Source organism: Gracilinanus agilis, chromosome 2 (assembly GCF_016433145.1).
Source record: "Gracilinanus agilis isolate LMUSP501 chromosome 2, AgileGrace, whole genome shotgun sequence".
NCBI lineage: Eukaryota > Metazoa > Chordata > Mammalia > Didelphimorphia > Didelphidae > Gracilinanus > Gracilinanus agilis.
The window spans coordinates 605,180,084-605,194,599 of NC_058131.1; the positions used below are offsets into that span (position 1 = coordinate 605,180,084).

The following is a 14,516-nucleotide window of genomic DNA, read 5'->3' on the forward strand; positions in this document are numbered from 1 at the left end:
GTGCCCATCGCAAATGCACAACCAAGTACAAGGTGGAGTGAGGTTATATAGTAAGGATGCCTTGGGAGGGAGACAAGCTGGAGAGAAAAACCAAAGAATCACTTGGTGAAGCTCGAGCACTAGATCCACATTTTACATAAATTTCATGTCTCCTTTGGCACTCATAATACATAAATAAATCTTGCTTTGAATTTAGTCTTAGGCCATCAAATTTGTGATAATGAAGTCAGTCTAGATCTCTTTGACTTTTAACCCAACTGCCAAACTTCTTTTTCCTGATGCAGAGATCTGGTCACAGTCCTCAGAACCATCCAGTGAGTTCTTATTGCCCGCCAAGTAAAATGAAAACTCTATACCCTGACATTTCAGACCCTTCCCATTCGGGTGTCCTACCTTCATCAGGCTCATCTCGCACTACTCCTTTTTACAAACCTCATGAGCAAAGTACCCTAAAATCCCCTAATCCACATTTAATAATAATAATAACAAAAATAGCAATATTTGTACAGCACTTCAGCTTTGCAAAGCACTTTATAAATGTGATCTTATTGCATAGAAACGTGAGTTATTATTGGGAAGAGCAATACTTTACCAGATCTTTTTGTTTTCAGGTTTGCTGACAATGGGATTGGTCTGACTCTAGCCAGGTAAGATTCTTGCATTTGGGCTTCCTGATTTGAGGTTCATGGTGAGCTAGCAAACTTGTCCCCTGCTACAAAAATTGGGGGTAGGGAAGACAATAGAATAGAAATACATTTATTAAACACTTACTAGGAGCCAAGTACTATGCTAAGCATTGGATACAATTAGAAAATTGAGACCTGCCTCTCAAAGAGCTCATGTTTTATTTTATTTTTTTTAAACCCTTACCTTCCTTCTTAGAGTCAATATTGTGTATTAGCTCCAAGGCAGAAGAGTGGTAAAGGCTAGGCAATGGGGGTTAAGTGACTTGCCCAGGGTCACACAGCTGGGAAGTGTCTGAGACCACATTTGAACCCAGGACCTCCCATCTCTAGGCCTGGCTCTCAATCCACTGAGCTACCCAGCTGCCCCCAGAGCTCATGTTTTAAATGAGGGAGGCAACACAAAATGGGGAGTTTTGATTATTTCCATTCATGGCAGATGGATGGGCCAGGTACTATTTAAGCAGGGAAAATAGCAAGGTAGGTAACAAGGCCCAAAAGATCTTGGGCTGTAATGGTAGAGCAAATGGTTTCTTACCCAGGGGTTCAGGGATTATGCTGAGACTCTGGGGCATCTCTAAAGAGGAATCTGGGTTGCCAGCATCCAGCTGGCCATGGGAGTCATGTGCTGCTCCCCGTAGATACAATGAGGGCTAGATATGGAAGAGGAAAAAACTTGGGATCCCTTCAGGTATTGCTGTTCTATTTTCTTATCTCTCATTGGCATACTAGGGAAGGAGGAGGAGGAAGTTCCCAGTAATGGCCATGAATTATGGTGCATACTGCTAGGAACAGGTGATGTGTTTGCTAGTTTTCCTTTATCTTTTAAAATATTTGTTCTATACAGGGGGAAATTGTGGTGGGGGATTCAGAAAACTAAGTTTACTTAAGGACAAAAAAATCAAGTAAAATAAGATTTTTTAAAATTTGAGATTCAATCTTGAAGTTTCAAATCTTCTTTCTTTCAGTGGTGGAACGTTCCCTTATGATGATGGTTCAAAGCAGGAAATAAAGAATAGTCTGTTTGTTGGAGAGAGTGGCAATGTGGGAACAGAGATGATGGATAATAGGATTTGGGGACCTGGAGGACTGGATCACAGTGGAAGAACACTTCCAATTGGCCAGTAAGCTTTATGGGTGTTGTAGCATCTTTTTTATCTTGCTATAATCTTTTGGTTTTCCTTTTCGATTTGGTCCATTCTGTTTTTCATGGTTCTCTGCTGTTTAATTATCATTTCGTTTGATTTTGGGGCTCCTTTCTCCAATTGGGAGTTTCTTTCTTTTAACCTGTTAATTTCCTTTTGAACTATTTCCCACTTTTCTTGCCAAATCTCTTCCATCTTTCTCATGATCTCAGATTTGAACTCTTCAAGAGCTTGTGACCATTTTTTATCCTTTTGACTTGTGCAATTGTTCCCCTTTGTTTGAGTAGAATGGGATACAACTCAAGGGGTCAAAATGATACTGGTTTTTAATGTAAATCAATGATTCTGGAATAAGACTTAGATTCACCTTCTCAATAACAACACTCCCCCACACAGTGGTGGTGCCTCAGACCAACCTGAGCTGGGCAAATTAGCAAATTAACCAGGAGGTGACTTTCTATAGACATATTTGCTTTGTGTAAGTCCTTCCCCAGCAAAACAAAGTGACCTGCTCCATGATGGGAAACAAAACCAAAACTTACCCATTCTATGATGAAAGAAACTTATCCAAACCTTTTGACCGTAAGTGCAAATAAGGGACAGTACAATTTTGAACTAAGGAACAGACTCAGGGTTTATACCTTGAGATCTAATTCCTGTTCTGTATCTGACATATTTTCACATCTGAAAATAGTTCACATTTATATAGCACTTTAGCATCATAAAAAACCCTGACATCTATTTTTTTTGGTCCTCACAATAGCCCTATGAATTAAGTAATATACAAGTAGTAAACTGAGTAGTATAAGTAGTATAAATATTACTGTACCATATTATAAATGAAGAAATTAAGGCTCAAATGGGCTAAATAATTGGCTGAAGGTTACCTAGTTGGTAAAATGGACTGGATTTGAGCCAAGGTTTTACTGAGTTTGAACTCTACCCTCTTCCCATTATGCTATCCCCATGGGGCAGACCCCATGATTTGCTGAGGAAAGTACTACCCCTGAAGGTCTTGGGTTACTGTTTGATAAAATTATTTGAAAGCACCTTGCTCATTCCAGACAAACCTAGGCTTAAATTATTCAATGTGGTTTTTAAAAAGTCTTTAGAAAAGCATTGTCTCAGTCTCCCTTGGTAATCCATTCTGGAGCCAGACAGTCATTTCCATCAAGAAGTTGTTGAACTGAACCGACTATCATTTAGGTTAGAAATGAAAAACAAAATAAAACAACAAAAAAAACCCAACTTCTTGGTGGAAAAGAGAGAGTTTGTGAGTTAAATTTGTACATTGGGAGTGTTCCTGAAGGTCCCCTGAAACCGTACTAACCATGTTTATTCCTCTGCTCCTTGTTGCCTCACCCTCACCCTTGCCCATAGATAATGACATGCTTTATTCTCAAACTCATGTATGAACTCTGAGATGCAGTTAAGTGGAGTGGGAAGATCTAGACTTATTCCTGGCTATGATGTTTTTTACTAAGTCTGTGGCCTTGGGCAAATCATCTAACCTCTTTGAACTCCAGTGTCCTCATATGTGATAATAATTGTTAAAGCACTTAGCACGGCACCTGGAACACTGTGAACATTCTATAAATGTTAGTTACCACCACCACCACCATCATCATCATCACCATAATTATCATGATTATTATTGTTATCATCATGTGAAAATTATCAATATTTGTTCTACTTGTATCACATGGTCGTTATGAGTATCAAACATGATGACACATATAAACATTTTTGGTAATTATAAAATAATATATAAATGCCAGTTGTTAATATCACTATTTTTGGATTCAGAAAGTCCAGTGTCAGAAGTTCCAGCATTACCACTTAGTCATTGTAAGACTTTATGCACATTTCTTAATACCTCTGAGCTTTGGTTTACTCCTCCAGAAAGGGAGTGCAAAGATAGCTGTTCTGTCTCCTTCGGAGGGATATTGTAATAACCAAATGATTTAATGATCAGGAAAGCCCTTTATGACAGTAAAATATTGTGTTGGCTTTTGTTATACTAGTGACATGTTACAGTTACAGTGAGGCATAAAAGCAAAATGTCTCAGGACTTCTCCTAACATAACATTTACCTTTCTGAAATCTGTAGGAATTTCCCAATCCGAGGAATTCAGTTCTATGATGGCCCCATCAACATCCAAAATTGCACATTCCGAAAATTTGCAGCTCTGGACGGCCGGCATACAAGTGCGCTAGCCTTTCGCCTCAATAATGCCTGGCAGAGTTGCCCCAATAACAATGTGTCGAATATTGTTTTTGAAGATGTTCCGGTGAGTTTGGAGGATTTCACCCAAAAGAAATACCTAGTTAATGCTGTAGAAGTTCCCCAAGTCCTATAATACAAGTTATTGCTGTTCTAAGCAAGGGCGTCCAAACAAATGGGGTAGTTTCCTGTGAGATCAGGCCACTTGGCCCTATTGGAAGGGGTGGCAGGCTTCTGCTATTGCTTTTGTCTGATCAGAAAAAGAATTAGTACATGCTTGTACCACAGTGTGGCAATGGAAGATTGACTGGATTAGAAACCAAAATCTAGTGTCTGTGTTGTCCCTAAATTGATATATAAGCTCCTTTTCTCAATAAGCAATCCTTTAGCATTCAGTTAACATGGTAGTTGATGGACTGAAAAATGAGAAAAAATGAGAAGCACTGGATTTGAGGGTTAGAGCACCTGGCATTGAACATAGACTATTTCTTTACTTCCTGTGTGACCTTGGGTTAGTCTATGGAGCTCTTTCCACAACAATAAAATAAAAAGATTGAAAATTGATGATTTTGAAGGCCCTTTCCAGCTCTGAGATCCTCAAAACCACAGAATTGAAAGAGATGTCAAAGGCCCTTCTTTCTGAACAATTCTCACTTCTACAATATTTTTGACAAGTGGTTATCCACTTGAAGAACTCAAGTGAGGAGGAATTTCTTAACTTGTGAGGTGACACATTTCCATTTTTTGGACAGCTCTCTGGTGGATGGAAAGTTTTCCCTTTTATCAAGCTTTCTTTGTAATTTTCAACCGTTATTCTTATTTCTGCCCTGTGCAGTAGAACAGATCAAGATTGATCTCTTTCTCATGACATCTTTTTTACTACCTCTGCAACGATTCCATCCTAAAGCTTATCTTCTCCCATCTAAACAGCTCTAGTTCGTCTTTAATTAGTCCTCTTGTGGCATGGTATCCAGTCGTCTCACCATCCTGGTCATCCTACTCAAGACAAATTTCAGTTTGCCTACATCTTTCCCCAAAATATGGCCCTCAGAATCTGGCATTTCAAATGTAGTTCAACTAAAGAAAAATATAGCAAAACGAACAACTTTTTTTGTCTGAGCATTACACCTCTACTCAATCCCTGAGAAGCAGATGATAAAAAATTTTTAAATAATTTGAAAATCAATTAGTTGTATATAGCACAAGACAGTGGTTATGTTAAATTTAAATAAGAAACATCAGGGGGCAGCTGGGTAGCTCAGTGGATTGAGAGCCAGACCTAGAGACGGGAGGTCCTGGGTTCAAATTTGGCCTCAGACACTTCCCAGCTGTGTGACCCTGGGCAAGTCACTTGACCCCCATTGCCCACCCTTACCACTCTTCCACCTATGAGCCAATACAGAGAAGTTAAGGGTTAAAAAAAAAAAGAAACATCAATATTTTGGAATTTTAAATAATTAATTTTTCCATTTTTTTTAAGGGAACAGGGTAAGCAACCCAGGATAGCATGAGCATTGCGGACTCCCACATTACCCTGTTGGCTCATAGTGAGCTTATTAAAATTCCTAGATATTTTCCCAAAAAATAGTTGCCAAGCCATGCCTTCCCTTAAACTATGATATTGATTTTTTGAACCTAAGAATAGAACTTAAATTGTAGCCCTATTAAATTCCATCTTATTAGATTTTCTCCCCCCACCATTTCTAGTTTATTTGTGTCATGACTGTTATCCAGTGTTCTCACCATCCCTCCCAGATCCACATCATTTCCAAGTATAATAAGTCTGTCTTCTATGGTTACATCCAAGTCATTGATTTTTTGAAATATTGAGTAGCATGTCAAGGACAAATACATGGGACATTTCATTAGAAACCTTCCTCCAATTTGATATTAATCCAATAATGACTATTCTTTTGGAATAGCCATTCCTCTATTAATTCACTTATTACCTCAATTACCATATAACTCACATCTTCATCATAATATGAAAGATTTTTGAAATTTAAGAATGCTTTGCCTCCAGCATTCCCCAATCAACCAGTCTACTACCTTGTCCAAAAGACAAGAAGTAAAGTCTGACCTTACCAGATCTTGATGAAGCCATGCTGGCTTTTAATGATTGCTGCTTCCCTTCCCATATGCTTATAGACCATCCCCTTAATAATTAATTCGAAAAATTTGCCAAGAATCAAAGTCAAACTCATTGGCCAAACTCTATCCTCTTCCCTTTTTGAAAACTGGGGCAAACATTTGCCCTTCTCCATACTCAGGGCATCTGATACATCTCCTGTATCCCAAATATTTCACAGATAACTGGAAGAACAGTTTAGCAATCAGAACTGCCAGTTGCTTTGTTTTTTTTTTTTTTTTTTTTTTGTTTTTGTTTTTTTTGCTTTTTGTTTTTCAGACACCTAGAAGTTGGTTCATCCAAGCCTGGTAAACTGAATTTATTTAAGAAAGATAGTCTATTCTGTCATCTCCTCATTTGTCTTGGTTTTTCACTCCCTGATAACCATTTTTATTTTTACATGAGGGCAAAGATTATTTTTCTTAGAAGAGAAAACAGCACCAAAATAGGACTCCATAATTCTGGGTCACTAAAAAAAATTACCTAATTTTCCTCAGCCTTTTTCTAAGATATTTTTCTTTCATGAAACCTACCAGTAAGTTTAGATATGCAATTTCCCCCCTATTATCTGCATGTAAGAAAGTTATTCCAAAACTTACATGACAGATTGAATATTCAAGAAAACAAAGCCCCATTCCTCTAAAGTACCTTGACATTATCATGTTGTCAGGTGACTAAGGATAGTTCATTTAATAAAATTAATGTAATAAAAGATGGGGAATGATTTTACAGAGTAACCTTTTCCCAGGGATACAGCAGGTGTTTCTAGCTTTTAACAAATGGCCATCTCCAAGTAACCTGACATCATGAAATGTGAGCTGGAGGAAAATTGTATCCCACTGGGAGATGAAAATATGAAAGCAATTTTCCAAAATAATAATTATAGGTAATATTTATGAAGCTCTTTTAAGTTTGGTAAGCCCTTTACACACATTAGATGTCATGTAGTACAGTAGCATGAATAGTATATTTGGAGTCAGAGGACCTGGATGCAAATCTCTGCTCTGCTGCTTACTACTTATGTGACTTTGGGCAAAATCTTTCTCTCTAGATCTTGGTTTCTTCATCTGTAAAATAACATAGTTGGATTAGATGACCCTATAAGTTCCCTTAAAGCTCTAAATCTATGATCTCATGGTTTCTTTGAAACTTCACAACAATCTTATGTAGTTGGTACCATAATCTCCATTTTATAGATCAGGAAACTGAGGACCAGGAGGGATAAAAATGGTATGTCCATGATCAACAATTTAAGTTACCGAAATCAGATTTAAACTCAGATCTTCCTGATTCTGAGTCCAGTAAACTCTCTCCACTATATCACACTGCCTGCGTGCGCTCCCTTCTCCTCATTTCCCTTCCCCTTTTTTCTGCCCCTTCCCTGGAAATTGGGAAGGAAGAGGGAAAGGAAATGAAAATCAAGTTCCTTGTTCCTTCAACAACCCAGACATATTTTTGATGACCCTCGGAGAGTCAGACCCAGTGTCCACCATGTTAGAAACTGGTTAAATGTCAAAGCTGGTATTTCTGATTATTTACTTTGCAGACTAACCCACAACCTATCTGGAGAGGCAAAATAGCATCTAATGTAGAGGATTACTTAAAAGGGAGCTATTATTATTGTAAAATGTCATTTTGGTATTCAGAGGATCTGTTCTCTTTTTGGTGTCAAGCAAAGATAGAACAGAACAAAATGAAATTATTAACTTTAGTGAGCAGATACACAAATAAATCCTCTTATTTTATCATGTGAATATGAATTTTCTGGATTAAAGAGTTCAAAAGAACAAGTACTTATATGGCTTCCTGGCTGTGGGTCCACCATGTGGGTTTCTGAATTGCCAAATAGTTTCTTGGGTTTTAAGATGTTTTAAGATGTCAGCTGAAATCAGAAACTTTCCTTTCTGAGTCTGACACCCTTTATAGTCATCTTTCACCTAAAGTTCCAATTGTAATTTTATTGGCTTTCTGTTTAGATTACTTCCAGAGTGTTCTTTGGGGAACCTGGGCCCTGGTTCAACTTGCTGAATATGGATGGAGATAAGACATCTGTGTTTCACGATATTGATGGCTCTGTGTCAGAATATCCTGGTTCCTATATCATAAAGGAAGACAACTGGCTGATCAAGCATCCTGACTGTATCAACGTCCCTGACTGGAGAGGCGCTATCTGTAGCGGACGCTATGCACAGGTTAGGAGCATCTGTTGGGAGTGTGATCATTTCTCAGGAGTGGGCTTCTCTTACCGTTATTTACAAGGGAGGGGTTCAACCTGCGTGGTAGCTTATCATTACTAGGCACAGTGCCTTGCTTAGTAGCTAATTTCTTGAACGACTCTGGAAGCAACATCAAAGAGTAGAGAAATATATGGCCTTGGAGGACCTGAGTTCAAATCTCAGCTTTGCCACTGTGACTTGTGCAGTTATTTATCATTTCACTTTTTTTGACTTTAATGTGACAAAATAACCTCTAAGTTCCCTTCGAGCTCTAAAAACGTCATGGCATGACAATACACGTAATTATAATTATTTTATTATTATATTATTTAATATTATAATTATATAAATATAAATATTACTTAATATTATAATTATATAAGTAATTATAATAACTAGAATACAGATCAAATTTCTTACCATTTCTAAGAGAGGAGAAGGAAGGGAGAGAGGGAGACAATTTAGATCTTATAATTTCAGAAAATATGTTGAAAATTGTTATTTTTTTCTAATTGGGAAAATAAAATGTCTTTGAATTTAAAAATTAAAAAAATAAAATATCTTTGAATTTAAAATTTTTTTTTAAATTTAAAAAATAAAATGAAAATCTATGACAGCTAGGTGGCACAGTAGATGGAATACCCGGGCCTGAAGCCAGGAAGACATATCTTCATGAGTTCAAATCTGGCCTCAGATACTTACTAGCTGTGTGACGCTGGGCAAGTCACTTATTTTTGTTTGCCTCAGTTTCCTCCTCTGTAAAATGACCTTAAAATGTCATTAGCTTAACTAAACTATCCAGGTCTGGTGTAAAATAGACACACTTGCATTTCTGTAAGGGCTTGCTTTAGTGCTGTGTGTGTGTGTGTGTGTGTGCGTGAGTGTGTAATAGGAATACCAAGGTTTCATGTCCCAACTCTGGCAGATAAACACTTTGTGAGCCTGGTCAAGTTCCTGAACTTCTCGGTTTTCCCAAGGAAATTCTCTAAAATTAATCTTGCCGCCTACAACTGCCTAGATGCTCGCCTTGTTCCTAAAACCCTTCCAATGTATCAGGCACGTACTGATGATGATCCAGGAGATTCTTTGTCTGCTATGAAATCTTCCTTTGCGTATGCTCAGTGAATGCTGGGTGAGGCTTCAGAGTCCAGCTCTTTTCTTCTTGGGACATTGCTACTGAAGCCATGAAGGAGAAGCATTTTAAGAGCCATAGAAAGGATCATGCGTAGATGAAATGCATATCATCTAGTGACAAATTTGGAACCCTCATTCTTAACTTCAGTTTTGATGCTGGGGTTTATGTAGTCAGGCATAAAATGACTAGCCTACCCATTCACATAGAAGAGTCCTGAAATATTTCTTTAAAAAAACCAACTCATTTATCTATTTTATTTTGCAATTAGTAAGCATTTATTTTCTTTTCCAATTATTATTATTTTTTTCCATTCCACCCCCAAATTTAAATAAAAAACATGTAATTAACAAGCATAGCCAAGGACAATAATTTGATAATCTTGTGTGTAAGAAATGATATGGGGCAGCTAGGTGACTCAGTGGATTGAGAGCCAGACCTAGAGATGGGAGGATCTGTGTTCAAATCTGGCCTCAGATATTCCTAGCTATGTGACCTGTGGCAAGTCACTTAGCCCCCATTGCCTAGCCCTTACTGCTTTTCTGCCTGAGAACCAATACACAATATTGATTTTAAGAGAGAAGGTAACAGTTTAGGGGGGAAAATGATAAAAGGTCTTATAATATCAATGAGACTTCTATATCTATTTCCATTACTATAATAGACAGGTCTTTACTGGACATGCCAGATAGGATGTTGATAGACTATTATAAAATTCTAGAAGCAGAAAGAATTTTAAAAGTCAAGTAGTCCAACTATGCAATTCTTACACATGAAGAAATTGAGGTTCTTCCCAAGAAAAATCTGCCCAGGCACTCAATCCACTGAGCCATTTAGCTGTCCCTATAGAGAAGTGGAACAATAGTATATGTAAAAGATATAGTGTACATGTAAGAAAATGGACCCAGAACTGAAGAGGAGTAGAACAGTAGGCTTTGTTACATTTGGATAATTGTACAGTGCTTTTAATGCCCCCGGGCTTTTCCTTGAAACAAAGGTTTGACTTTATCACAGTTTCCTACTGGTGATGCTCTATGGTGTTGAGTTACAGAACAAAACTGCTTCCCAAAGAAAAAGCTAAGTATCACCTGATAGACAATGAAAGGGTGCATGTTGAGTATGGGTAGATTACAGCAAATTACCCAGAGTGAATTACACAGAAGAAAGAGAAAAAGGACATTATCAGAAAAAAATTATCGCTAGAAATCATGAACAATGTACAGCATAAAAGAAAAGAAACTGGAAATATATTAAGACAGAAGATGCAAATATACAAGGAGCTAAATCAATTGTATAAAAAAACAAGCCATTCCCCAATTGATAAATTGATGAATAGGCAATTTTCAGGTAATGAAATCAAAAGTATCAATAAGCACATGAGAAAGTGTTCTAAATCTCTAATAATTAGAGAAATGCAAATCAAAACAACTCTGAGGTACACTTCACACCTAGCAGAATGGCTAAAATGAGAGAAGGGGAGAGTAATGAATGTTGGAGGATGTGGCAAAATTGGGACATTAATGCCTTGCTGGTGGAGTTGTGAACTGATCCAACCATTCTGGATGGCAATTTGGAACTATGCCCAAAGAGCTCTAAAAGATTGCCTGCCCTTTGATCCAGCCATAGCATTGTTGGGTTTGTACCCCAAAGAGACAGACTTGTATGAAAATATTTATAGCTGCGCTTTTTGTGGTGGCAAAAAACTGGAAAATGAAGGGATGCCTTCATTTGGGAAATGGCTAAACAAATTGTGGTATATGTTGGTGATGGAATACTATTGTGCTCAAAGGAATAATAAACTGGAGGAATTCCATGTGAACTGGAAAGACCTCCAGGAATTGATGCAGAGTGAAAGGAGCAGAGCCAGAAGAACATTGTACACAGAGACTGATACACTGTGGTAAAATTGAATGTAATGGACTTCTGGACTAGCAGCAATGCAATGACCCAGGACAATTCTGAGGGATTTATGGAAAAGAATGCTACCCACATTCAGAGGAAGGACTACAGGAGAAAAACAACTGCTTGAACACATGGGTTGATGCAGGCATGATTGGGGATGTAGACCGGAAATGACCACACCAATGCAACTATCAATAATATGTAAATAAGTTTTGATTGATCACACATGTTAAAGCCAGTGGAAATGTGCATTGAATATGGGGGGTGGGGCGGAGGTTGAAGGGGGGGGTGAAGGAGAAAGTAAAAACAAGAATCATGTAACCATGGAAATTTTTTCTAAAAAACTAAAATATTAAATAAAAAAAGACAGAAGATGACTGATTATCAACAGGAGAGTTATTTTGGGCTTTGATGCCTGTCAGTCAGCTGCCTATCAACTGTGCAATCAGACCATCAATTGGTTAAAAAGAAAGTAAAAATCAATATCAAATTAGATGAAAAGGTAAAGAAAAGAAGACACTGTGATTATAATAACTGAATGTGGCTTAGTCAAACAAGATTTAAACTCTGAAAAATAAGGAAATGGATAAAAGTAAAGACATTTCCTCTGGTTATCTTGGTTTCTTAAAGAAATCAAACTGCAAAAATCACCACAATGAGGAAAAAAAGAACCAGGAAAGCTATTCAGTCAGTAATGTGTAACCCCTCTCACCACGCAGAGACATAGATCCAACAACAACAACAACAAAATGATGTCATGTACATTTATACTACATGTGGTATTGTCTATTGGGCATGCACATCCCCTTTGTCCAAATGCAAAAAAGATTTTGTTCCATGACCCTCCTGATTTTTTCATTGTCTCTTGAACTTTCTTTCTTAAGAGTCTAATAACTGAGCTTTACTCTCAGTTATTCCTCTTGAAGACCACTTTATAGGATGTCCAGACATGCTATTTGGATGCTAATGACCTAAATCATGATTAGGCTGAGGAATTCAGGTGAGCCCACTCTGGGGCAAAGGCAAATGGAATTTTAAAAGGAGCCTGACTCCCTTTTTCAAAACATATACATCGAATATTTAACAGACTCCTGGCGTCTCGATGATGGCTCCTCAACTGAGTAATCTGTTCTCCAGGATACACAAGGTTGAAGATGGATGGCACATCACAGCCATCCTGTAAACCAGAAAAAGCTTTGGTTACTTTCAAAAGTGAGAGCAGATACCTCAGATTTGACCTTTTGCCCAAAGCCTGAAGGAGTTGAGTTTCTAAGAGAAAGCTTGATTGAAAGCAAAGAATATATGTAGATGATAACCAGAAGCTTTTAGAGTTATCCTAACAAGTTCTCTTGTGTGTTTGATTTTTTGTGTATTTTTAAAAAAAAAGATCTATATCCAGGCCTATAAGACGCATAATCTGGGAATGAAAATCATCAAAAATGACTACCATGACCATCCTCTCCACCTAGAGGGGGCTTTAACAAAAAGCACTCATTACCAGCAGTACCAACCAGTCATCACTCTGAAGAAGGGCTATACCATCCACTGGAACCAGACAGCCCCTGCAGAACTTACCATCTGGCTCATCAACTTTAATAAGTAAGTCAACCCTGGTCCTTTGGATTTAAGCTAGTAGTGAGCCTTTAAAGTCTTTAAAGACCAAGTTAATGACTGTGACAATCTTACCAAATTTTACTGAGAGCTGAATCCCCTTATGCATCCCTGTTTGGGCTTCTCTCCTCCATGAGCTAGTCAATGAAAGGTGATCATTTGGTGATCATTGGGTAGTTGTGGGAGAACCTTAAATACTCTTAGGTTCAGTCATCATTTTGATGGATCTGGGGTTTCAGCAGTTCTTCCATCAGTGTAAATTATAACCAACCCTCTTACCTTCTGCCTTACTTGCCCATGTCCTTCCATAAATCTCTTATGAAGGATTTACCCAATGTACTGAAGGCCTTCTAGGCATTTTGACATTTCAATTCTTGGAATGTTCATCTGTTGCCCCTCTTTCTTGCTCTGGGATTAGCTCACTTTGTTTTTGAGTCTTTTATCTTTTTCATCACTCATGCCTTTTTTGCAGTTTGGCTGGTCACGTCCAATATGCTCATTTGTGAATCATCTTAGATGGATTCATTGCCAAGTGCAAATTATATTTTTAAATCAGCCAAGACCAAAATTTCATTTCATAGTGAATTATTTGACTTGGCTTATAATTTTGCCCAAGCACCACCACATATATTGCTTTGCCTCTCATGGTCTAGAAGAGACAGCTGATTTACTGAGTAGGTAGCTAGCAGAGCTGATTAGAACATGTGTCTTTGCTATCTTTTTTGTATGTTTGCACTACTGATAATTTACACAGGGCATCCCAAAAGTCTTAACGAGGTTTTAAGCTTGACCTTTAGTAGTTTAAACCTTCACTTGAGATATTTGAGTCACCTTATATATTATCCATAATCTCTGTAGTTAGAATGGTTTTTTAAGGCTATCCAGGAAGCTAAATCACATGATTCTAATTTGAACCCTTCTTTCTACTTCAGGGGTGACTGGATCAGAGTTGGATTTTGCTATCCTAGAGGTACAACTTTTTCCATTCTCTCAGATGTCCATAATCGCCTCTTGAAGCGAACCTCTAAGACAGGCACCTTTGTGAGGACCATGCAGATGGAAAAACTGGAACAGAGTTATCCTGGTCACTACTACTGGGATGAAGACACAGGGTAAAAAAATGCAGACCGTCTTTGGTTGTACATATGATGATGTCAACCATAGTTCTTTGGGTTCCTGGGGATAGTAAAACGGAAATTGACTTACATATTGGATAGCTGGACCAACCTTTCATTTTTGGCTATCACTGATGAGTCCCTCCTTACTGACCAGTGACCCCCAAAAGGGATAAAAATGAAATAAAAAGCTTGATCTAGAGGAAATGGGTTAAATTGGAATAAAGTTTAAGAGTTGCAATGTCTATAACAGTAATAAGGACAAAATGAGGCTCCTGCCATCTATTTTAAATCTTTTGAAATACAAAAGTATTTTTTCTTGTACTTTAGAGTTTTGTTTTCTTCTTTACATCTGTGGGA

At 37.7% G+C, this 14,516-nt stretch overlaps 1 protein-coding gene across 1 annotated transcript in view; it reads left to right on the forward strand.

Annotated features, from left to right (window-relative positions):
• LOC123236214 (cell migration inducing hyaluronidase 1) overlaps positions 1-14,516 on the forward strand; it is a 116,469-nt gene that overhangs the window by 81,096 nt on the left and 20,857 nt on the right. The window contains exons 18-23 of the mRNA XM_044662509.1: positions 612-647; positions 1,652-1,807; positions 3,939-4,119; positions 8,157-8,372; positions 12,818-13,029; positions 13,974-14,153. Coding sequence (XP_044518444.1) covers positions 612-647; positions 1,652-1,807; positions 3,939-4,119; positions 8,157-8,372; positions 12,818-13,029; positions 13,974-14,153 — 981 coding nt within the window. The remainder of the gene's footprint in view (positions 1-611; positions 648-1,651; positions 1,808-3,938; positions 4,120-8,156; positions 8,373-12,817; positions 13,030-13,973; positions 14,154-14,516) is intronic.